We start from the raw sequence: 25,302 nt of genomic DNA on the forward strand, positions 1-25,302 counted from the left end.
TAAATTATTTTTCATTATATATATTAGCTCTTATCCTCTATAAAACAAACATATAATTACTTTACTTTTATTTTCTTAACTTATGCAAAGAAAAAATTTAATCTTTTAATTCAAATACTTGAGTTTTAATTAGTTTTTAAATTATCTTATTCTTTTTACAAAGTTAAAAGTTTTTATTTTTTTATGATAACCTTGCTTCTAATTGATTTTATAATTTACATTTAACTGTTTGTAAATATTTTTATATACAGATAAAAAGGAGGCATTTATTTTTTATTCTACGGCCTTTGGTTCATGATAAAGCAGTAGCCATTGGTATTTTTCGAATCTCCTGCGTCTGATGCAAAATGGACAGTCGTCGTAGGCCTTCTCATCTATGGCGTCTGGTCCAAATTTGGCCAGCCACCATAAGTATTTTTTTTTTAATGTACAGTGTCTGTTCCTTGTTTGGACGAGACACCACAAGTTGTTCTTATATTTTAAAAAAATCTGCCCTTTCCCTCCGTCCATTTATTTTTAGCGCGCCTCTTCCTTTCGTCTTATCTGTCTTCTTTGTTCTCACTGGCAATCTTCAGTACGCGTGGGTCTTCTTCTCTTGCCTTGCTCTTCGACTCTGCTTGTGGGTTTCGTTAGGCATTTTCTTTAGTACGCCATGAGTTTCACCTCCTACACCCTTTTTCACTTTCATTTTGTTCATGTTTGTTCTCATTATTGTGGCTCCTTTCTGCGGGTGTGTGATGATGGCATGTTGGTTGAAATATCTTCTTCTTTTTCTATTTTTCTCCACCATGTTCGATTTTGTTGTCAAGGTTGATCTTATGGTGCAGGGGAAACGAGCCCTAGCGGAGAACCCTGGAGGAGGCATCGCGACAGCCAAAAATGCCGAAGTCCATATGCAATAAAATAGGTTTTATTTTTGTTAAGCCTCTTCTTAGATTTTTCTATGCTCAATGCTCTTGTTTGTTGATTAGCAAGGAAATTAGGATTCTTGTTAACGCTATTAATTTTTTTCCTGTTTAAGTCATTTGTTCATTGAACGAGTTTGAGTTTTTAAAATGTCTTTTCTACGAGAGAAACAATAGATTTCATATCCTCTGTCTTCCCATCACGATTTCAGCTTATAAAGTGCACAAAATCAATCGATTTAATCACAGAGAAATGCCATTAGATTTGTAGCATTTGAAGTGGAGTCCTTTTTGACGTAACCGAGTTATTCTTGCCTTCTTTTTTTTATATAGTGTTGTGTTCATCTTGTTATCGCATTGAAATATATTGGCTATTGGCCTGTGACAGTGAACAAGAGAAGCTCAAATCTTCTTATTGTGAAAACATATCGAAATGACGGCATCGAGTTTCTGAAAGATCACGGCTTCTAAGTAGACGGGCAGGTTCATATATCGAAAACTCAAACCTTTTTTGAAGTTTTAAAATTCAATCATGACATCTCAGTAGAGTACTTATTTTTCATTCTTGTGTTCTATTTCCTCCTCTCCCTTCTTTGCTATTTCAAGCAGCAAGTCCACTATTCAGGTACGATGTGAACTAATAGACTTGAATTTCAAATAAACTGATCCATTCACTTTTTTTACTATCTTTCAGTCGTTTGATTGAGGTATATCTCATTGAGTAGAATGAATTAACAAAAATATTTGTGTTTGAATTAAGACCATTTTGTCTAGTTATTCTCTTGGGGATATAGGTAATTTTGATATTTTTTATATTCGTATCCATCAAAACAAGCATTTGAGTGTTCTCCATTCAGCCTCGAATAAAAGCAAGATGTGCTATAAGGAGGAGTTGTTTAGATCAACGAAGTGGAAATATTCTCATATTAGAAATCAACACTTAATCATCATTATAACAGATGTTTCAGCATCAACCAGCCTACTACTTGCATAGCCAGGGTAACAAACACACACACACACACACACACACACACTCACTAACTCATTTAATCACTTCTATATGTGAGTCCTAGTGCTTGTTATTGGATCCCTTGATTGGACAAGTCCAACTATGTTTACTCTTTTATCAGTTCCAGATTTCAAGGTTATTTTTTTAAATTATTTGTTAGCTTTGTTTTTCAAAGGTAACATCTCATATGAAATAATGTTCTCTAGCAGAGGATTTGTTTTTGGGTTTCTCTCATTCCTATAGCAATACTTTCAGCTTGAAGAGAATGTCAGCCAAATTAGGCAGAGTATCTGGCTTTTATATTTATGTGTTATTACAAATTTATGCAATTGCTGAAATTTAAGTTGGCTTTGGCATTTTTAGTCCTTCTGACATTGGGTATGGACAAAAATGTTGTATTAGTTCATGAGTAGTTGGCAATTACTGGATTTGTGTTTTATTATTACTATTTTTTTTCAAAAAATGACTACTTACGGCGTCTATTGCACTGAGCAACAGAAGCCGTAAGTCGTGACTTACGGCTTCTGTTGCTCAGTGCAACAGACGCCGTAAGTCACGACTTACGGCTTCTGTTCCTTTATGACAGACACCATAAGTCCTATCTTTCGCTTCTTTGCCTTCTACTACACCTCCAATATAGTAGCGAAAGCATATTTTTAACTGAAGCCAAAAGGGGTATTTTGCACTAGTGCGCGAATCACACTTGTTTGCATTCTGCTTGGAAAAGAAGTCAGCATTTTTATCATCATTTAGAATTCTTGATTAGTATTTTATTGTCAACCTTCTTTTCTGAATATATATATATATATATATATATATATATAAAAGAGGTGGCTATGTGTGTGTGTGTGTGTTTTTTTTTTTTTTTTGGTAAAAGCTATGTGATTGCTTTTATCTTAAACATAAAATCTCAGTTCATTTTGTTATCCAAGCTTATAATTTTTTTAATAAATTATTTCTATGAATTACAATTAGTAATGAAGATTTTCATCAATGAGAATAATTTTAATATATACAAATAATTAAGAAAGTTATTTTAGAAAAATCAACATATTTTTTGAAAATTTTTGTGAAAATTAAAATCTCCATAAAATTTTTTATTAATAAGAATAATTCGATGAGCTTTTTATACACAGCAAGTATGAGCACTTTGTGGATTTTTTATGCACGGAGCACCACTACTTTGATTTAAATACTTCTCATCAGTAAAATTTTTAATTGTGGACTTTTCTCCAAATCTTTTACAAATAACTTAATAAATTAATTTTTTAATTTCTATAAATTACTTATCTAATTTTTACATTTAACACCAACGGATTATTTGGTTGGTCCTAATCGTGTAACCCCATTCTTAACAGAAAAAAAAGACAACTTCAGGATCTTGTACAATGAATAATACTCCTCTAGTCCTTAATATAGGATCCAATTGTTGAGTTGGTTTTGATCCTAAATATAAGACCCATTTCTCATATTTATCAATTTTCTCTAAATTACTCCTATGGATACTCCCTCAACTATAATCAAATAGAAGAGGAAAAGATGGTATTAAAAAAGATGATTATGGTGTTTTAGGAAAAAATGTGTCATATTTTTTATAATTAACTAACTTACCTAACTTTTTTAACTTAATTAAATTAGTTAAATGGGTTTTATATTAAGGGTCGGAGGAGTAATAGGTAAAAATGATTTTCGACTGAGCTTTCATAATTTCTAATTAAGATTCCATTATTTCTAAGTAATATTCGGTTATTTTCAAATCAATGTCCTTAAATGTGATTATTCCTCCTACAATGTCCCGATTTGTCATTTTCCCTTCTCAAAATGCATTTAAGTCTCCTTTCAATGTATGGTGACTTGAAACCGTATTCTCCAACTTATGAATTCATTTATTAATTATTAATATTACTGCCTTCTTCTCAGCGAATAGTAACTTTGTTTTCATGATACGGTTCTCTCAAAATATATTTAAGAATTAAGACTATTTTCAATGAACAGTTCTGAATTCTCAAATAAAAGCTAAGCTAATGCAATATTTTTCTATTTGCGCAAAACAAACCATATAAATTGACAAAAAGTATATTTAAATATAGAAATGATTAATTTGCAAGTCTTTATAGTTTTAATCAATTTGAATTAGGTTCCTATGATTTTTTTTTTTTTTTATCATATCCTTATATTTTCATCTATTTTGAATTAAGTCCTCGTAGTTATTCTTCTTTTTATCAAGTCCTTACAATTTTCAATTATTGTTAATTACGTCCCTGCATTTTTTTATTCTTTATTTTATAAGTTCTAATAACACTCATCTGTAAACATAAAATAGTATATATTACTTAACATTAGTTTATAAACCATAATATTTTATAAATAATAAACTATTATAGTAATTTTATTTTAATATTCTTTTAATTTCTAAATTAAACATATATTTATGTGATTTATTTTATAATTATAAATTTTATTTGTTTTTATAATTATAAAATTCGAATGATAATAATTTTATACATAAATTTAATTTATTAATAAAAAATATTTTTTCCTCCGATTTACGAATAGTGTAAGAGAAATATACACCCGGCTTCTCCAGGCTTCTTCTGCGTTGAAAATTTCTTTTCTTTTTCTTACGCTCACTGTACCGTCGTCTACTTTCCCATCTACCCTCTTAGGTCGTAGTCACCATGATATATTTATTATATATATAATATTATTTTCGCTACTATACCAACAAGGAAGAAACCCAATCTAACCCTTTTAGATATGTTCAACCTTTTTCTAGTTGAAAAGTCTAGAGTTCACACCTCTGTTTCTCCTTAACTTCCTCCTCATATAGAGCTCCATCAAATCAATCACCGATCTCAATAGAATAGTTTCTCTCTCAGGACTTTCCTCAGGCACGTTCCGTGCTATATATATTATATATGTATTAGACGTAGAATTATAGTTTTGCAGTTTCTTTCTGGCTTTGTGCTCCTGCGACATATCGGTGATGGAGTTTCTCGAGAAATCCAAAGCCGTAAAGCTTCGGAGCCACCTGGACAAGTACCTCGTCGCTGACGACGACAAGGTTGAGGTCCGGCAGAGCCGAAACGGGGCTTCAAGGAAAGCACAGTGGGTTGTGGAATTGGTGGAAGGGAAAGACCGGTTCGTGAGGCTGAAGAGTTGCAACGGCCGGTACCTGACCTCGACGACGATTCCGTTCTTGTTGGGGATGACCGGAAACAGAGTGGTTCAGGCGGATTTGGAGCCGGGTTCGGAGTTCACCCACCAGTGGGAGGTGATCCGAGACGGGTTTCAGGTGAAGTTTAGGAGCTGGTGCGGGACGTATCTCAGAGCGAACGGAGGAACGCCACCGTGGAGGAACTCGATCACGCACGATGATCCGTACAGTTCTTCGACTCAGAATTGGGTTCTGTGGGATGTAGAGAACGTGAAATTGCTTGAGGATTCTGATTCCTTCTCGTCGTCTGTCTCAGACGGTTTCTGCGTCTGGGAGCCGCCATCTCCGATGGCCGTCATCTCCGTTAAGTCGCCGATGAAGAATTCCCAGTTGCAGGTGCGTGTATACCAATACTAATTATTTATACATTTTTTCATAATAAATATCACTTGTTAATTTTGTTCTTCCAGAGTTCCAAGTTCCTTTCCTGCCTTTTTTTCCCCCATTTTTTTTTTCAGATTCAGTATTTATTGAAATGGTCTGATTCATATTGATTGATTTTTGTTGTTTTTCTGGTTTGGCCTATCGGTAGTTGAACGTTAGCTTGGAATCCTTTTTTGTCTTGCTTAAAAAAAACATTGAACTTTGAATCTACTGGTCAATCTCTAAGTCAACATATAACATTAAGGCCAAGCCATGACAGGACCGAAGTTTGTTGTTTTCGGAGCGTACAGTAAATAAATTTAGTAATTTAGGAATCACATTTTCATTTGTGGGGGAAAAAAAAGAATTAGGAATCGCTACATTGTTAATACTTGTTGAAATCATTTTTGTTTTATATCATCACTTAATCACTAGGTTTTGTTAATTTTTATTACTAGTTTTATTTTAGTTGTTGATAACTAATTCCACCTGAATTCTACAAAAAGTTGAATTTTGTAAGATTAGATATGTATATAATTTAATTTAATTTTATTTTATATACTACAAATAAAACTTTATAATTAGAATTGGAAGTAGTAATAATTTTACGCAACTATTAAATTTGAGGTTTTTTCATTGGGAGAATCATCCTTGAGCTTACATGTGACATGTGAGTACTAAAAAACAAAACTTTTTCATTTTGTTTATACTGGTATTTCTCAATTTTAAAAATTGTTTGTTTTAGAAAATAGCTCAATCCTGAAATTTATAATAGTAGTCTAATTAGATTAGGCTAAAATAATATTTAGCATCATGATGTTATTTTTTTAGTGCATACAATATTCATTGATATTATTTTCTAGAATTAAACACCATAATTTTATTTATGGTTTAGAGTGATGAATGCACTATAAATAGAATTAGGGTACTAGAAGCACTAGAACAAATAAAATTAAAGTGCTAGATAGACTATAAATAAGGGTACTAGATATGTCTGAAAAATAATGGATGCTACTCTACCCATTAAATTACTATGGAGGAGAAGGACTTCTCAATTTGTCCATAAAAATTGTCAATGCATTAAATTAAAAAAATAAAATATCAAAGAACCTAAAGAGCTACACTATGATCTACTCTTTTATGAACAGTGTAACTTCTTGCAAGTTTTATAAATGTATTGAATTTATAGATATGTTCCTAAGATTGGTGAACTTTTAATCTGAGATTATAAATATATCTCTATTTTAGACAATCGAAGTTTTCCAAATTAAAAAAAAAAAAGATTATCAAAGTTTTATTTTATAAATTATTTTCTTGTGGGTGATTCTGTGATTAAGATTAGTGGAATGGGTAATTCATATGGCGGATGACTTTTATATTGCTCCACTCTTCTCACCAAATTTTCAGCACTAACACTCTCACAGATTATTAAACGCACGACCTATTAACAACTATGAAATTCATAATTCTAGATAAGAAAACAAAACTTAATTATTTTCTTATTTTACATTTTATATCAATGCGTTGATATGTGTGTGTGTGTATGTATCTCCTTCATTTGCAATTACTGTTAATAGTAGAAATTACTCCTTTGTTTTCAAATATAATGCACTTCGAATGCTTATCTTACACAAACTAATAAAATTAGTTAAAATTAATTAAGCTAATTAAATTTGTCACAAAATATTATATTTTTTTTTCAAATTTATTACTTAAGAGTAGTCAGCTTTTGTTTCCTTATAAATCTTATATTTTTCTCTCATATTGCGATTACTAACAGAAATTTTTTTAATATTTAATGACCCCATAAAATTACTTACATTTGAGATCACTGAAACGTCAACAGATACCTGCCTTGTAGTATATGAATATTATCTTTCCTAAAATAAATGACCCAATAATACAAGAGCTAAATAATTAGTTTATAAATATTAAAAAATTAATTAAGTTAGTTATTTGTAATACATAAATGTTAGTTATTTGTAATAAATGAATGTGATTTTTTCTAAAATATCCTTATTAATAATGTGTATTTGAATAAAGATTATTTAAAGAAAATAAATATATTAGAGATAAAATAGATTGAAATTTTGTATTTATGACCAATTTGAATCTTTAACTAATTTGTATATTAAAGAGTATTAGATTTCAAATTTGGACCTTACTATGTACACACGCATATGATGATTAGGTTCAAAAAAAATTTTAAATTAAAATTGTGTGGAGTGTTTTAGTTTGAAAAAAAAAGGGGTTGTGTGAGGAGTGAGTGTGGTGATAAAAGTCAAAAGAAAGGAGTTTCGTCTACGTTGCAGTAATCACTTTGGTGACTTTACGCGGCAATTATTGATGTGTCATCAGTGAACGATGCTTCCCTTCACAAGTTGGACAACAACGTGTCTTTCATTTCTCAACTGCCTTTTTAAGTACCACGTGATTGATATATGGCCCATTTAAAATAGTTTATAAATAGTTTTTTAATGGTGGTCTACAGAATACGAGGTAAATATATGAGAAAAGTTTTATCTCAACTTACGTGAAACATATTTATAAGTGATTTTAATTGTAATGGCAAACAAGGCCATAAATGTTAGTTAGGAGTTTATTTTGATGTAAACTATAATATCTTAATTTATTTTGTTTATCAAGTTTATAGCTTCTTCCCCAAACTATCTATATTGGGTGCATATGGTAACAAAGTTTATAACAAAACGTAATTCAAATGCAAATAATTATTAAAGAGAATATCTTAGGAAAATCAACAAACATTTTTTTACAAATAATTAATTAATTTAGTGTTTTTAATTTTTATAAATTGGTTTAATTATATCTACTTAATTATTTTAGATAGATAAAAGAAAGTAGTTAAATTGGCTATTTATAAAAAAAATATGCATTGATTTTTTAAAAATATCCTTTCAAATAATTTGGAGAAATAAAGGGGATAAAATAATTAAAAATCTTATATTTAAGATTAAATTTAATCTCTTTACTTGCGCAGGGGATAGTAACACAAATTGGGTCTGTAAAATTTGTTTATTGTGGAAATGTCTTACTATGTTTGTATTAGATAAAAATTTCAACAAGATAGGATGAACCGATTGAGTATAAAATTTTCAGTTTGCTCTGTAAATAATCTGAACACAACGTTTCTTTTGTAGAAACGTTGGACCCGCCATTAAACTTTGTCTTTCTTGCTGGTTGATTTTCCATGCCATGTCTTAATACGAATAATCTTCCATATTAGTAGTAGTTTTTCTTCGCAATGAAGCATTAGACCTGGTACTAGCTTGCTTCGTTCTACGTCCATAGTTCTCTTCTTTTCCTTCCTTCTAGTCCTCCTCCGTTCTTCACTATTAGCCTTATACTCATTCCATCCAGATTCTCACGCTTTTTTCAAAGTATACATTTATATTAAATTAGATTCATCATTACTGTTGTAGATACAGGTATTTTTAGATTCTGTTGGCCTTTCCTCCCTTAACTAACAGAATCAAACCTGAAAAAACTGTTTCTTCACCCACTGAGGAACTGATTCCTGTGTCACCATCCATTTTTTCACCTTCCTCACATCACACCAGAAGCTCTGTAACCACCAAGTGCTCGCTTTTCTTCTTATATATCAATTCAAATTATTGAGTTCCGAGCTTTCAAATTAGGCCGTTTTGAGTTCAATGTTCGTTTTACAGAAAAATTCCGACAAGTTCATGAGCGGCATGGATTTCTTCCTGAACGCGAAGGCTGTGCGGCTCCGGAGCCACCACGACAAGTACCTGCTGGCGGAGGAAGACGAGGAGTCCGTGACGCAAGACCGAAACGGGTCATCCAAGAACGCCCGATGGGTTGTGGAGACAGTACCCGGATACGACTTCGTGATCCGACTCAGGAGCTGTTATGGCAAATACCTCACCGCCTCCAACCAGCCCTTCTTGCTCGGCGTAACCGGTCGGAAGGTGCTTCAGACTCAGCCCGGGAGGCTCGATTCGTCCGTCGAGTGGGAACCTATAAAAGACGGGTCTCGGGTCAAGCTCAAGACCCGGTACGGGAACTTCCTTAGAGCCAATGGAGGCCTGCCACCTTGGCGAAACTCCGTGACCCACGATATTCCCCATAGAACCGTCACACAGGATTGGGTCCTCTGGGATGTGGATGTCGTAGAGATCCATGTTCAATCTTCTCCTCGTCAGAATCCCTCGGCTCCACCTCTGCCTCATTCCGATTCTTTCGACTTCGAACCCTACACCAAATCTCTCCAATTTTCCAGGCAACAGGTATGCGATTACGATCCGTTGAATTTTTTCTGTTAAATCTAAGCTTTGATTTTGAGTTACCTAGACAGAATGATTGCAAATTTGTAGTTCCGTTTTGTGATTATTGGTTTCGAAATTGTTTCACAGTCGAGTGATTCAAATGTGAGTTCGCCGAGTAAAGCGGAGGGACGAATCATATACTATCATGTGGCTGAAGACAACGGTTCAGTGGAAGATGAAGGAATGCAAGGATATTCTCTGGTTTTCAAAGGGAGTGGAGTGGAAGAATTAACTCGTAAATTTGAGGAAGAGACGGGGCTTGAGGGAATTATCGTCTGTTGTCGTAGTCCTTTGAATGGAAAGCTTTATCCTCTTCGCTTGGATCTTCCTCCGAACAATGTCACAATGCAGGTCGTTCTGGTTCTTCCTGCTTCAACAGGTTAGTTTCCTTTCTTGTAATTGCTGAATCCATATCCTGACAACCAATAGTGGTTGGAGTTCCCTTTGTTATGCTTATAATGCTCACTATAACTTGCTTAGAGTTAGACTTTCAATTCCAGATGGTTTGCTAATTTGTGATTGTGGTAGGTGATCTGCTACCAAGTTAGTGACCTCAAATTTATCTCATGGACATTAAGCCAAATCATCTCTATAAAATCAAGTTAAAGAATTGGATTATGCTGATAATTTAATCAGTTAATTGTTTAACGATTTAAAAGAGATTATTGACAAGGATTGAACTCTACACTATTTGGTATAGGATTTCTCTTTTTTCAGTATTTTATTTAGACTTTGTTTAGGATGATTTTCAATTTGAATGTGCTATCCAACACATCGACTTGATGCATTTAATATTGAACTTCAGAGTGCTAGTAAAACGGAGTAAAACTCAATTGTTATCTTCATGCTTAATATGAAATTCAATTCAAAAAGTTGAATATTTAAGTGAAGATTGAAGAGTAGATTTAGCAATATCTTTAAAATCTCAGTTAGAGTGAAATCCACTAAGCAGACCCTTGAAGCCCTAATTTCTTTCTTTCTTCTCATCACACATTTCACAAAACCAATAGATCCAAACCCTTAAAATAAAGACTTCACTAGAGGCGGAATGTTAAATTTAAAATGGAGACGAAACTTACTGTTGGTAAACTGGTATTCTGGTAATCCTCTCTGTTTGGTGGCATGCAAATAGCACGTATCAAGTTGATTCCGTATGTTGCCTATTTTTCATTCTGGTGGGGTTTATATGTTCAAGGTATCTCTGTTGCCTTAACATTTTGTTCTTGTTGATATGGTGTTTCAGTGGCACGAGAATTCGAGCAACAAGGTTTGCTGTGAGACGCCCAAGTTATTGCAATTTAAAATCTATTCAAATCCAAACAGCTATGTACATACTAATCCAAGCCGATTCAGAGTCTTTGTGGAAGCATTTTGGACTATGTGTTGCAAAGCCGCTTCAATGGAGATACCTTGGTAACAGAGGTCATAATTTCAATACATCACATTATATACGTAAATATTTGGATGCTGGATTTTTGTTAAGGCTCATCTATAGGGTCTAGTTCTAAAATGCCTCATTGGTGCTGGAGCTTCAGTGGTTTGGAAAATTTCTGTTTTTTTTTTTTTAAATATTTATATCTATCTGAGTTGTATATAAAACCTTTTTAAATTAGAGAGTCGAATCCTTTTTTTTTTTTTTAAATTTACGAAATATGAACTTTGTCGGTAGCATTTTCGATCAAGCCTTAGTTGGGGCTTGTTGGTTGTTTCCCATTGGGAATATGTCTCGGTTCTTCCGATATTCTTTTATTATGCAGTCCATATGAGCAGAGAGGCCTACGTAGTGGTGGGTTTTTTGTTTTTTAAATTAGAAAGGCCCATTGTTAAATCTATTTCTCTCTAGATATAGAAATCACACTTAAAACCCATTCTAATATGTTCTTCTTAACATATACTTCCTCAATTTGTTATTATACTATCTTCGGATCTAATTAAGAGAGCTAGTTAATTAATTTGAGGAGATTAAAAAAAGAAGTTAAATTAGTTATTTGTAATAAATATGTATTGTCTTTTTTAAAATATTCTTACTAATCAAGTGTATTAATTACAACTACCATTGTTAGAAGGATTATTTTGGAAGAAAATGTAAAAATATGAAGATAAAATAAATTGGAGTCTTATATTTAGGATCAAAATAAAAGTCAACGAGGTCTTATATTAAGGATCGGAGGCAGTAAGATCTAATTTTTTTAATTGGTTTATTTTTTTTTGTATAAATTTTTTTTTGGGGGTTTGTCTAAAAATCAAATGCATTTTTTTAATCCACTTTACCTTTAATTAATATACCCTCTCATTATCTTTTTCCATTTCAACGTATTTATTATTTTAACTAATTTTAACAATTTTCTTAAGGGAAAATAATAGATAAAGAAGTTTGAAAATGTGAAATGCCAATTTAGGAAGCTAAGGAAATGTAATTACACATAGGGAAGTCCTCCGCAAATTGGAATTTTAAAATTCAGTGAAATGACAAAAATGCCCTTTGTTCTTGTTTTTTTTTTTTATAAAAAAAACCTAGCCCCTCATCGGTGGCCGGCGATCGGTGACCATCGCCGGCGATTGGCCTCCGGCGGCTGCCGACCGCCTCTGGCCACCGGTGCCGGCCATCAGTGTGGTGGCTGCCTGTGAAGGATTTTTGTGACAAGATTTTTTTTTTTTGAAATGGGATAATATTGGTTCAAAGTGAGGGGTGGGATTTGATCCCACAACCCCTTGGCCACTTGGACCAACAAAAAGAAAAATGGCCACTGGGCTATCAAAGATTTCTTAACCTTATAATACAAACAAAAATATAAGTTAACTCTTTTACTGTGACTCCAGCTCGTGACAACAATTTATCTGAGGATGACAAGTCTTAATTGAGAAATAATAAGTCTAAATTTGATATTAACAAAGTAACTTTTCCTTACACATAACAAATAGCAGCATGTGCATTAATTAAAAATGATCATAATTTATTTAAAAATGACACGTCTTTACTATAAAATAACAAGTCTAAAATTGATATTAACAAGGTAACTTTTCCTTATACATAACAAGAAATAGCATCTACGTTAATTAAAAATGACCATAATTTATTTGAAAATAACACGTCTTTACTAGAAAATGATAAGTCTAAACTTGATATTAACAAGGCAACTTTTCCTTATACATAACAAGAAATACCGAATAAATTGTTGTTATTTTCTAGCAAAGACGTGTCATTTTTAAATAAATTATGATCATTTTTAATTAATGCACATGCTGCTATTTGTTATGTATAAGGAAAAGTTGCTTTGTTAATATCAAATTTAGACTTGTTATTTCTCAATTAAGACTTGTCATCCTCAGATAAATTGTTGTCACGAGCTGGAGTCACAGTAAAAGAGTTAACTTATATTTTTGTTTGCATTATAAGGTTAAGAAATCTTTGATGGCCCAATGGCTATCTTTTTGTTGGTCTAAGTGGCCAACGGGTTGTGGGATCAAATCCCACCCCTGCCATTTTGAACCAATATTATCCTATTCCAAAAAAAAAAAATCTTGTCACAAAACTCCTTCACCGGCAGCCACCACACTGGTGCCTAGCGCCGGTGGCCAGAGGTGGTCGGCGGCCAGTCGCTGGCGGTGGTTGCCGGTCGTCGACCACTGTGAGGGGCTGGTTTTTTTTTTTTTAAAAACAAAGGGCATTTTTGTCATTTCACTGAATTTCAAAATTCCAATTTGGGAAGGACTTCCCTATGTGTAATTACATTTCCTTAGCTTCCCAAATTGGCATTTCACATTTTGAAGCTTTTTTATCTGTCATTTTCCCTTTTCTTAAATCACATAATATAGTTAAATAGTTAAGTAGGTTTTATAATAAGAGATGGAGGGAGTAAGAATTAATGTCTATAATTGAGAAAATTTTAAGGATCTAATTGAAAGGAAAAAAAAACTATATTAGAAATCAGATAAAATTGCTAAAGGTACTAACCTAGTGGCATGAATACTTATTTGCAAGTGGGAGATTGTGGGTTTGATGCTGCTTGTAACCCAATGTGTCTTGATCTCTATAATATAATTCTGTGAACATTGAATTATATATCAATTTGTAAATTAGATAAATTAGATTGAAGAAAAATAATATTACCTCCGATATTTAATATAAGAGTTATAACTACTATTTGATAGAACCTTTAATTTATACAACTGTTATAAGGATTATTTTTTAAAAATAAATATGAGAGATAAAGTGAATTAGGGTCTTATATTTAAAAATAAATTAAGTGTTAAACTAACTTTTATGTTGAGGACTTGGATAATAAATATGAGAGACAAAGTAAATTGATGTACTACCTCCAGTTCTAATTATAAAAGATAGTTAACTAGTTTGAGGAGATTAAGGAGATAAGTTAAGTTAGTTATTTGTAATAAATTAGTGTTGTTTTTTTAAAATATTCTTGCTAATCAAGTATATTGACTAGAACTATCATTGCTAGAAGGACTACTTTGAAAAAAATATATAAATATCAGAGACAAAGTGGATTGTGGTCTTATATTTAGGACCAAAATAAAAGTCAAACAAGGTCTTATATTAAGAGTTGAAGGTAGTATTATATTTAAAATTAAAATGTAATACTCCAACTAGTAGCAAGGCCGAGGAGTACGTATATAATAGAAACATGAAAAATTAAGGGAGTAAAAATTGACGATAGGAAATTTCATAGAACACTACTAGTGGAGAATGCCTGTTTTGTGTAATAAGAATAAAAAAAGAATGCCTGTTTTTTGATCATGATATTACACTTATTGAACTAACTCCAAAAACAGTCTTGAATGAATCAAGTTCGGCCGCAAAGGAAGACCCGTATATACAGTGTCTATATCTTGATGTGATTTTGAGGGAAATTCCAACTTGTCCAAGACAAGCAACACGCAAGACAAAGTTTGGAAAGGAAACATATCGCATTACAAATTCTCAGAAAGACGATGAATAGTTAATAGTGTATATATATATATAATTTAAATGACAAGTTACATATATATATATATATATATTTTAATTTTATACTCCACGATACAAGCCGCGCCTACGGTTTTCTTGCTCATTTATGATCTGCGAAATTCGATCTTGCGTGGCTATGAAATCCTCGCTGGCTTTTGGATGACATCCACGAACGAAGATTTGCTGTTTCAATCCCAGAAGGCGTTGATTTGTCGTATTGAGTTCCTCCCAGTCTTTTTGGTCATCTGTACGCAGAGCCTTCTGTAGTTTTAGATCAGCGAGCTCTTCTAGCGTTTTGCCCAGATCCTGCATGTCGTTTGGCGTCCCTGTTCTTAAAGACCTCTCTAGTTTCGCTTGTGCCGTTTGCTTCAGCATTTCGATCTTCTCCTCCAACCCGCCTATATGCATCGCTTTTAGCTTCTGTGACACATCTTCAGCTATTTTCTCTACCAATTCTGCTTCTGACCTAATTTCCATCAATTTAAACCTCATCAATCAATTATAAATTATAATTCATATAACAAAAGTACTTAATTCTCACACCAATATGTGAAACTAGTTTAAATAATTCATATGTTGAATTTATTTTTCTTTTTTTCCTCTCCCATTTTTGCCTTCATTTAAAGCTTAGTATTTTGTACCACCGAGCTTGAGTTGTTCCAGCTTAACTAATATATATAAAAAAAAAGCTTAGTCTGGCTTTTTTTTTTAATAAAATCTCATTTGTAAACTATAAACGAGGTCTTATAATTAGAATCGGAGATAGTATTTTGTTAACTTAAACTGTTTTTATGCTGGAACATGAGCATGCCTTTTCTTACATTTAGTAGAGCCTTATTTACTAACAAATTATTAATTACTTCTCAAATTTTATAATTTGTCTTATAAATATGAACAACTAATTCTTCAAAATGCTGTCCTCCAAATTGGAATATATAAGAGAATAATAATTAAAATTTGTGGTGAATAACCAATAATGAGAGATGTAAAAAGCATTCAATTTCTAAAATTCAAATGGTGATTAGACAAAGTTATGTACGGCTCAATTTGGTTTGACAATATTTAAATTTTACTTTATTTTGTCCAATACTAAGCAATTATATAAAAAATTGTTGAATAAAAGAAAATTACTGTGCAGTCCCACATAAGTGACCTAATAATTAAAAAGTCCACCAAATCAGCATACATTTATTACCATTTCCTATATGGATACTTTGCCATCACATGCTGATCACTTATTATGATACTACCTCTAATCCTAATTATAAGAGTTAGTTCAACTAATTTGAAGAGATTAAAAAATAAGTTAAGTTAGTTATTTATAATAAATATGTATTGTCTTTTCTAAAATATCCTTGTTAATAAAGTGTATTGACTAGAACTGCTAATATTAAAAGGTTTATCCTGAAAAAAATTCATAAACATGAGAAATAAAGTGGATCGGGATTTTATATTTAGAATCAAAATAAAAGTTAAACGAGGTTTCATGTTAAGGAGTGGAGGTACTATTTTTTAGTAATTGAATTGCTTACGTGTAACTACGACTTAAGTATAAATACCTGTTAGATGAACATTCCCAGCCAGAGATCTTGGCTATAGCAGCCAAAGCAAACCTCCAATGTTGGACCTTGCTCAGCGACGATTCCTTAAGCTCCTTCTCGCGGTGGACAAAAGCATCAGCAAAACACCCAGTCTGGTTTTGCACATGAGACGGATCTACATGGTAGAAAACAGGCACTATAATTTGGCCATGTTTTAACCTGCACTCCAAGATCTTCCCAAGTTGGTCCAAACACTCTTGGGAAGAAGCGTAGTTCTGAGAGAAAATGACCACAGAAAGCTTGGCTTCCTCAATGGCTTTCTGGGCACAGATTTTAATGTTCTTCCTGGTTAAAGCAGCTTGAAGATGGCCAGCAAAACTGTTGCCTATGTCGTCGCCTCTGAAGCTGAGGAACACATGAGAAGGAGAAGAAGGAGGAGCGGCAGGATCAGGAGGAGAGGCAGAGGAAGAGGAAAAAGAAGGCTTAGAGAATGACCAGTACTCCATTTAGTTGGGTTAATGAGCTACGAAATTCAAAACATGTAGATATAAAAAGATGTGAAGAGAGAGAAAGAGAGAGGAAATTTCGTGGATAGTAATAGGGTGTGGATTCTTGTGCTTTGATGGAGAAGAATGATGATTTGGTTGACCTGAGAAGTAGGGAGACGATGTTCCGCATCATACGATTGGACATATCTCTGCATCCGTACTACGTGTATTCTTTCATTTATCTTTTGGTGGGAGCTAGATAGCTAATTTTCTTAGATTAAGTCAAATAACTAAATTAATTATTTAGAAAAAAAAATGCATTGATTTTTTAGGATACTTTTTAATTATTTATAATGGAAACGATCTCATATGGAAATCCTTCTTTGCAATTGATAAGAATAACTTGAAAAAAAAATGAATTTAAAGAACAAAATGAATTGTGATGCTATATTTAAAACTAAAATAACCCTCTGAAAATTAGTTTATATATTTAGCATTGATAATATTGCTATAAAATAGATAGGCTTATGGGCCATGCAAACACCCAAATTAGCCAACCCAATTCACATCCACAGATAGAGATTGAGTTTAATGAAATAGGTTAGTTTCTCACAATGTGACAGATTAATGTTCAAATTTTTGTTGAGAGAGTTATTCACACTTAGGATCTGATAATGCCTCAACCAAGGTTACTTCTGTTAAGAAGAAAACTGTGTGTATGGAAACCAAAAAATAAAAAATGAAAAATCCAAGCTAATGCCGGCCCCCCTTCTCTTTCTGGTGTAAATAGCAACGATGATATGCTGTTTAACCTTTGACTTGATTAGTCGTGAAGTAATAATAATAATAATAATAATAATAATAATAATAATAAAATAATTAATAATAATAATAAAATCTATAATTAAAATATTATCAACAAAAAGAGGATTTTTTGGCGGAGAGGTTTTTTCATTTTTATAGTTTAGGAAAATTATCATATTTTTTGGTGTAAAAATAAATTTAGTATCATAAATAATATATTATTTGAATAAAAGTAGATAATATATAACTTTGTATTTAATTATATTTATTGATCAATATATATATATATATATGGAAACCAAAAATAAGTAAAAAGATCCGATCAGAAATATAAAATCATTGTTTTAATTCTAGGAGCTCACCAAAAAGCTGTCATGAATATTATAGGTTCCACAGCATACAAGAAACTCCCATACTGGTCATGGCAATGGCAGCATGAGTATGTTGACTTTCTGATTCATGTTGACTTTTTGATTTAGACGCGGCGTGAGAGTCGGATTTTAATTTTTCCCAATTCCCATTTTTTTATTATAAAAAATTGACAAAAAATTAAAAAAAATTCATATCTTTGTGTATGTTGATTAATTATTGTTCCTACCCGCCCCATACTTGTCGAAATATGTACAAAAATTGACTGAAAATAATTGATGCATAAGAAAGGATCAGAAGGCAGCGTCATATTCAAACATACTCGTCTAATCCTATTCATAAGACAGAAAGAGAAGATATTTTTTGTTCTTATTTATAGGACATTAAAATAACTTTTTTGTATGAATGTATAATTTTACCTTTCATTTATTATTGTGTTGACTTTGTTTACATGAGGTATAATGTATATTAAATTAGGATAACATTGGGAAGTTGTTCAATTTTAAATGAGCTAATGAAGTTTAAAATTTTTCTTAGTTTGTGTGAAACATGTTGAAAGTGACTTATAAATAGGACTATTAATATTTTCTGTTACACTTTGATTTATATTTTTCCCTTCACTTCTGGTCACAATTAATATGCAATAATTGAAAGACCCATATTCCAATATGTTCATACATTCAAACTGGCATTCACAGTTTTAAATTTTGTCGGCAATAATTTTTGTTCAAATTTCAATTTGAGTTGCGTGAAATCTTAGGGTGAAAAATGCCCCGTTAAGTTAGTATGAATTGATAAATTAAAGATCACAAATTTTGACTGGTATTATATGTGTTTTTTTTTAAAAATCATGGTCGGTGTATATATAATACTGAAAAAAATTATTAAAGGAAATTATAATAATATTATGTTATTAATCAATATCATCCAATTTGCGGAAACACTGATTTTATAATTCAATGGTCGGGTCATGGATTCATGGTTGAATCAGTTATCAGCCATAAAGAAATTAATATATTTCAAATACATACACTTCAAATAAAAAAGCAAACCATAATAATAAAAAGGAGCACATTTAAATAAAAGTGACATATATGGTAAAAAAGGGGAACATATCTATTAACACTTAATAGTCTTCAATCAAAATGCATATTTTACTTCATAATTTATAATTTCTAGTTAGAGTATATATACATACATATTTGTTATTTTCTTCCTTGTAGTAATTGAGTTAATGTTAATTGAATTGTACACTTGTGGAATCGAGGTTTAACTGCTGGCTAGCTGGCTGCATCTCTTGTGCAGTAAATATTAAAAAAGAAAACATAAACTTTATACATCAATTAACAAGCATAGAAAATGGACTTTTTTTCTTATTCCAACTGTTTAACCGGTGCATAAAAGTCATATTTTTTCTGCTATGCATAGGTATCTTTTTATAGAAAGTAATTTTATTTGAGACACTATCGAACACTGAATATGAGTACATCTCCCAGCATGAATTTAAATCTTAGTTTGTTATGTTATGAGAGACTAGTTCTTTTTATTAGACTTAACCCTCATTGCTAAGTCATAATTTTAATGTCAGTTGCACATGATAATCTATGTACGTAGAAAGTAAATAATTTTTTCCTTTACTTTTTTCACACTGATTAAGTACAAATAATCTAAATTTTTTGGCTAAAGTGGGTTTGGAAAGACTTTCTATGCCCATTGTATTAATTACAAAACCGATATAAAAATTCTTTTTTTTTTGTGAGAGAAATTTTAGGAAGGAATCGGGTTCACCCACAATCTAAAGGCATTGGGGCGCCTAACTTTTATGTCCCGCTTGGTAGGAGGCATTGAAAATAAGGATAGGGATTGAGATTGTAATTAGAAAAAATCATTAAAATAATATTTAATATGAATATATGGTTTTGGCTAATCTTATATAACAAGCAATCTTTTATGTAAGCACTCTTTTAATAGATTTTTTAATCCCAAATCCTAATTCATATCCCTAATTTTCAATGCTTCTTAACAAACATAACCTTAATTCACAGGCTGGTTCTACCCTCGCCTCCTTGGATTCCTGCTTCACTTAGCTTTGGGATGCCTCTTCCAATGTTACAACATGCTCCAGAGTCAAATCCGCTCCCTCAGTGAGCGTGTTGAACCCCTTCACCCAAGCAACGGATTGGGGGGGGGCTCCATTTTTCAAACCTCGCAAAAATGCCCTTTTGCCCTCGTGTAGTCAACTATGTACACAAACTTACACAAAGTGAAGAGATATGCATCTTATTAAACCAAAGATATTAAATTTCTGCTTCTAATTAAAGAAACAGGATCATGAAACTGATCATTACACATTCAAATTTATTACTACCAAACCTTTCACCAAAATGAAGAATAAGAACAATAATAATAATGAAATTTTTCTGGGGTTAAATCCCTCGGTAGATCCCACGCCTACGATTCTCTCTCTCTGCATTAATCTGAGCAATTTGGTGTTGAGTGGCAGTGTAATCCTCCAAGGCCTTGGGATTACCAGAGCGAATCAACTTCTGCTGTTTCAGCTGCAAAATCCTCTGGTTCGTCACGTCCAGTTCTTCCCAATCCTTATCATCGTCGGTTCTAAGGGCCTTGTCCAGTTTCAGATTGGCCAGTTGTTGCAGGGTCTCTGTTAGATCTTCCATGTCGTTCAAATTGCCAGTCCTCAGACACTTCTCCAGCTTCGCCTGTGCCATCTGCTTGTAGGTTGCTATCCTGCTCTCAATCCCGCCATTGTTAATTGAGTCAAGCTTCTGCAACACATCAATGGCGATCCTCTCAACTAGCTCCGACTCCATCCTACAAAGTTCAAGATTAAGGATATCTCATAAATACATAAACAAATACAACCTCTGGTCTTAATTCTCATTTATGTAGACTATAAACAAAATATTATAATTAGGATCAAATAAGATCTTATAATTAGGACAAGAGGTAGTAGATACATAGGGATTTGGGGTGTTTATCTTATGAGAATCAAATGATGTAGTTTTAAACTTTTTATGAATTTTAAAAAAATTGTATCTAAATTACACAATTTAAGAGTTTTTTTAAAAAAAAATCGTAAAAAAATCATAATTGTACTGTTTTTTTTGTTACATAAAATGTTATTATTTTAGATAAAATTTAGTGATTAAAAAAAAAAACAAGAAAAACATGAGGGAAGTGGGGGCACTATATGGGAGAGGGAGCTAAACAAGCTGTTAATTGAGATACTAAACGTTCTGACCTCTCGTAAGGAGAAGGACACCCGTTTGAATTTAAGAAGCATACTTGTTAGAAGAATTTTAATCTTGATGCTTTCAACCCCATAGAGATTAGTTTTAACTTCAACTTCAAAGTGACTAAAATACTCTAACTTAAAAAAAAAATAGAAATATAGATATACGCACAAACCTAGTGACCAAGCAATCCCAGCCAGAAAGGTTGGCTACTTCAGAAAGAGCGAGCCTCCATCTCAGGACCTTGTTGGGGTCAGTGGCCATGAAACGACGATCATGGCAAGCGAAAGCATTGGCATAGCTTCCGGTCTGATGTCTAACGTGTGTCGGTTCTATGTGGTAGAAGATGGGAACCACGATCTGTCCTTTGGTTCTCTTACACTCCATTATCTTAACTAGTTCATCTAAACACCACCTTGAAGAAGCATAGTTCTGAGACAGAACTACAACGGAAACCTTGGCTTCTTCGATGGCTTTTATCAGCGCCGGCGATATCTCGTCGCCACGCTCGAGCTCGTAGTCGATGTAGGTCCTCACTTTCAGCCTGCTCAGTGCTGCGTGAAGATGGCTCGTGAAGCTATAGCGTGTGTCCTCGCCTCTGAAGCTGAGGAATACGTCGTAGTTTTCGACTGAGATTTTTGGGAATAATGGAGGAGGAGGAGTTATGTTGAAGGATGATGATGATGATGAATATGCCATGGAAGCTCGGGAAGAAACTTTGAGAGATATATAATCAAAGTTAAGATTTGAGTTTCTGCATTAAAAAAAAAAAAAAAACAGTAGAAAGGCAAAAGTTTGCTTCCAGAAAGAGTTGCAGAAAATTTGAAGTCAAAAGTTTACGCTATGCGTGTGGGGCTACGTTTCATCAAGGAAGCTTCTCTCTGGACTTTGCGATGCTACTTTATTTATTTATTGGGAAAATTAACTTGCGAGTTCTTATAATTTTATTTGATATAGTTTTTTCCCCCCCCCCTGGTTACCTATTGCTTTCTTTATTATATGTGGCTGTCTCTATGCTCACATAGTCTGTTAATTAATTAGATTTGATATATGTGAATATTGATTAAGCGACATGTAAATTGCCATATAATACAAAATAGAAAAAGTGAAAGTAAAATGATGAAATATAATTTGCTTAGATTGAGATTTAGAAGTATATTCCATGATTATAACTGCATAATACTCCTCCGGTCCTTAATATAGGACCCAATTATTAAGTTGGTTTTGGTCCTAAATATAAGACCCATTTCTTATATTTATCAGTTTTCTCTACATTACCCCTATAAATACTCCTTTAACCATAATTAAGCAGAAGAGGAAGAGGGGATTTTAAAAAAGATGATTATGGTATTTTAGGAAAAACGTGTCATATTTCTTATAATTAACTAACTTACCTAACTTCCTTAATATAATCAAATTAGTTAAATGTATCTTATATTAAGAAATGGAGGAGTAGCAGTTTAAGAAGTATATATTACAGTTATCAAGAAGCTGTATTGCCGTGATGATACAGCTGATTTTGGGCTTTTGTAAAAATTAAGGTACTTACTCATTTTATAACTATTTTTTTATATGCATATGTATCTTTCTATTGGAGACAATCCTATTTGATACAATGTCAAGTATTAAATATGAGTACTTCTCCGAGTGGGATTCATTTTATAACTATAGTTTGTACGTCAATAGACTTTTTCCCCCAAAGTGTGAAACTAATTGAGAAGCATGATCACAAGTGCATAATTGTACTTTATTTTATTATACTCCTCCGGTCCTTAATATAAGACCTAATTGTTGAGTTAATTTTGGTTCTAAATATCAGAAAGATTTCTCATATTTATCAGTTTTTCTAAATTACCTATATAGATACTCTTTCAACCATAATCAAGTAGAAGAGGGAGAGAGGATATTAAGAAGATAATTATGGTGTTTTAGAAAATACATGTCTATTTCTTATAATTAACTAACTTTTTAATCTAATCAAATTATTTAAATAGGTCTTATATTAAGAACCAGAAGAGTAATATATATCAAAGATAATTTCTCACAGGAGCTTGCAGTTTTAAAATGACAAGAAAATAAAAATATATATAAAAAAAAATATGACAAGAAAACTTAGTTGCTGGAACAAGGGGCAGGATATGCGGCTATTCTGTGTTTGGTCTGGGCTTGTAATAGTAATGTGTTTTCCATTACTGGTCCGCTTTTCAAACCATGGGCTGTATGTCTTGCAGATATAACACGAAGGTTCCTTTGAAAGCTACATCAAACTGAAAAAAAAAAAATTGAAAAACCATGGTCTGTTACCAAAAAAAAAATCTATCATATGCATAGCATATAGGAAAATTAAAATTTCACAAAATACCATTTGAAGTTCAAAAACATCAACAACAAAAAATTATACGAATTTACAATATTTGCTTCTTACTTCAAGGGGGAAAAAAAAAAAAAAAACTCTAACCATCCGTCGGCAACCTAGCCGCCAGCGCTCCAACACTGGATGCCTGCTTCATCACTTGTATCAATAGCCCCTTGGAGTTTCAGCATTGGCTGTTAGCTGCGGCTGCCAAAGATCTAGCTAGCATCAACTGCCGGCCACCGCCAGCGACTATGATTTTTTGGGTAAAAATGGTCAAGGTGGGATTTCATCATTAACACACGGAAAATTGAAAGAGTGAATATTGGTGAGAGTAAATTCCGGGAACACTACAAGTAGAGGATGCTTTTATTTTTTTTTAATTCCAAAAAATACTTCTTAAATTTTAAAACTTTAAATTAGAAATAACTATAAAAATATGTTGTCATTTACTTTTCAAATGTATTTAATTGTTATTAAAGTTTTGAAAATAATACTGATTTGAAATTTTAAAATTCAAGAGGTATCGGTGTTTAGGAATTTTTTTCTTTTTTTAATCATGATATTACACTTATTGTACCGAAAGCAGTCTTGAATGAAGTTCGGCTGCGAAGGAAGACTCTCCTATTCGGCATCTTGATGTGATTTTGACCTTCTGAAATGCATTCATTTAGACGCCTTGTAAGCTGTAACGGAAGGGACTTTCATTTTCCGCCCAACTATTTTGCATGGATAAAAAATGCTCTTAATTACTTTAATTCTTCATAGGTTGTTTTGTTACTTTCTTTTTGGATAGAATTATCGAAATATTCAAGAGTACCAAAGGTGGGGCAACAAAATTCTAAAGATTTGTATAGGTTGAGCCCTCTTTTTTTTTTTGTTAAGCACATGTATTCTCTTATTGGAGGCAATCCTATTTTATACACTATCAAACACTAATGCTCTGTTTGGATAAAAAGAAAAGTTGGGAGGAAAGAAAATAGAAGGAGAGAAAACAAGAGAAGAGAAAACTGGAGAGAAAATGTTATCTTCTTATTCTTATATATGAATAACTAAAATACTCTTATTCTTATATCAAAATATATCATGTTATTCTGGTCAAAAAAAAAATCATTATAAATTAAATTAAATATCATAATAAAAAAATCATATTAGTGTTAATATCATTAAATAATTTAAAATCAAATCATTTGATAAAAATTTATTACCATGTGATTATATTGGAAAAACCAAACAATTTAGTAAAAAATATTCTTTTTAAAGGTGAAAATTTAAAAAAAAAGCGGATAATTTTTTTAACATCAAACATAATAAAATGATATAAATATATTACGTGTTATTTAAGATTATTAATAAATAGTAAAAATTTAATATAAAAGTTGAAAGAGATGAAGAAATTATATATATGTGTGTATTAATTTGCGCAAATTTCCTGCATTGTTCATTGAATGTGAAAGAATGGAGTTCATGTGCAGCTTTTGATTTTGGCCACAATATAATGAGATAATTTTGTTGAATTATGAGTAGTCATAAGTAAAATTAAAAAGAAAAACTTGCATTAAAGGTGGAATGTGATATTATTGGATTATATGTGAGGAAGGCATATGGGGAACATGAGTTTTCTTCTCATTTTCTCTTCGCATGTGGAGAGAAAATAAAGTAGGTCTCACATCCTATTTTCTCCCCTATTTTTCTTTCCTCTCACTTTTCTTCCCTTATCCAAACA

The 25,302-nt window shown here is 32.2% G+C and overlaps 3 protein-coding genes and 1 long non-coding RNA gene across 9 annotated transcripts; 2 read left to right on the forward strand and 2 right to left on the reverse strand.

Moving 5' to 3' along the window:
• Positions 1–510: 510 nt before the first annotated feature.
• On the forward strand, positions 511–2,362 carry LOC114757103 (uncharacterized). 5 transcript variants are annotated; one of them, XR_003741531.1, is made up of 4 exons: positions 511–580; positions 828–907; positions 1,294–1,388; positions 1,515–2,362. It is a non-coding gene; the product is annotated as an uncharacterized LOC114757103 (long non-coding RNA). The 5 variants fall into 5 exon arrangements; XR_003741533.1 differs by having other exon boundaries at positions 535–619; XR_003741530.1 differs by having other exon boundaries at positions 546–645.
• Positions 2,363–4,724: 2,362 nt separating this feature from the next.
• Positions 4,725–11,564, forward strand: LOC114757101 (uncharacterized). 2 transcript variants are annotated; one of them, XM_028946088.1, is made up of 5 exons: positions 4,900–4,905; positions 5,453–5,467; positions 9,181–9,762; positions 9,889–10,180; positions 11,045–11,564. In XM_028946088.1, the coding sequence occupies exons 3-5, from the start codon at positions 9,199–9,201 to the stop codon at positions 11,077–11,079; spliced, it is 891 nt and encodes a 296-aa protein (XP_028801921.1). In that variant the 5' UTR covers positions 4,900–4,905; positions 5,453–5,467; positions 9,181–9,198; the 3' UTR covers positions 11,080–11,564. The 2 variants fall into 2 exon arrangements, with proteins under 2 accessions (XP_028801920.1, XP_028801921.1); XM_028946087.1 differs by having other exon boundaries at positions 4,725–5,467.
• Positions 11,565–14,571: 3,007 nt separating this feature from the next.
• LOC114757086 (disease resistance protein RLM3-like) lies at positions 14,572–16,814 on the reverse strand. The gene is made up of 2 exons (XM_028946076.1): positions 16,327–16,814; positions 14,572–15,233 (listed from the first exon to the last, which is right to left on the reverse strand). Exons 1-2 carry the CDS (start codon positions 16,812–16,814, stop codon positions 14,828–14,830), a joined length of 894 nt encoding a protein of 297 aa, XP_028801909.1. The 3' UTR covers positions 14,572–14,827.
• Positions 16,815–20,223: 3,409 nt separating this feature from the next.
• Positions 20,224–21,925, reverse strand: LOC114757131 (toll/interleukin-1 receptor-like protein). Its single transcript, XM_028946123.1, has 2 exons — positions 21,399–21,925; positions 20,224–20,801 (listed from the first exon to the last, which is right to left on the reverse strand). Exons 1-2 carry the CDS (start codon positions 21,920–21,922, stop codon positions 20,396–20,398), a joined length of 930 nt encoding a protein of 309 aa, XP_028801956.1. The 5' UTR covers positions 21,923–21,925; the 3' UTR covers positions 20,224–20,395.
• Positions 21,926–25,302: the final 3,377 nt, after the last annotated feature.

Source organism: Neltuma alba, unplaced genomic scaffold, assembly GCF_004799145.2.
Source record: "Neltuma alba isolate B1F8T4 unplaced genomic scaffold, ASM479914v2 tig00010560_pilon, whole genome shotgun sequence".
Lineage (NCBI taxonomy): Eukaryota > Viridiplantae > Streptophyta > Magnoliopsida > Fabales > Fabaceae > Neltuma > Neltuma alba.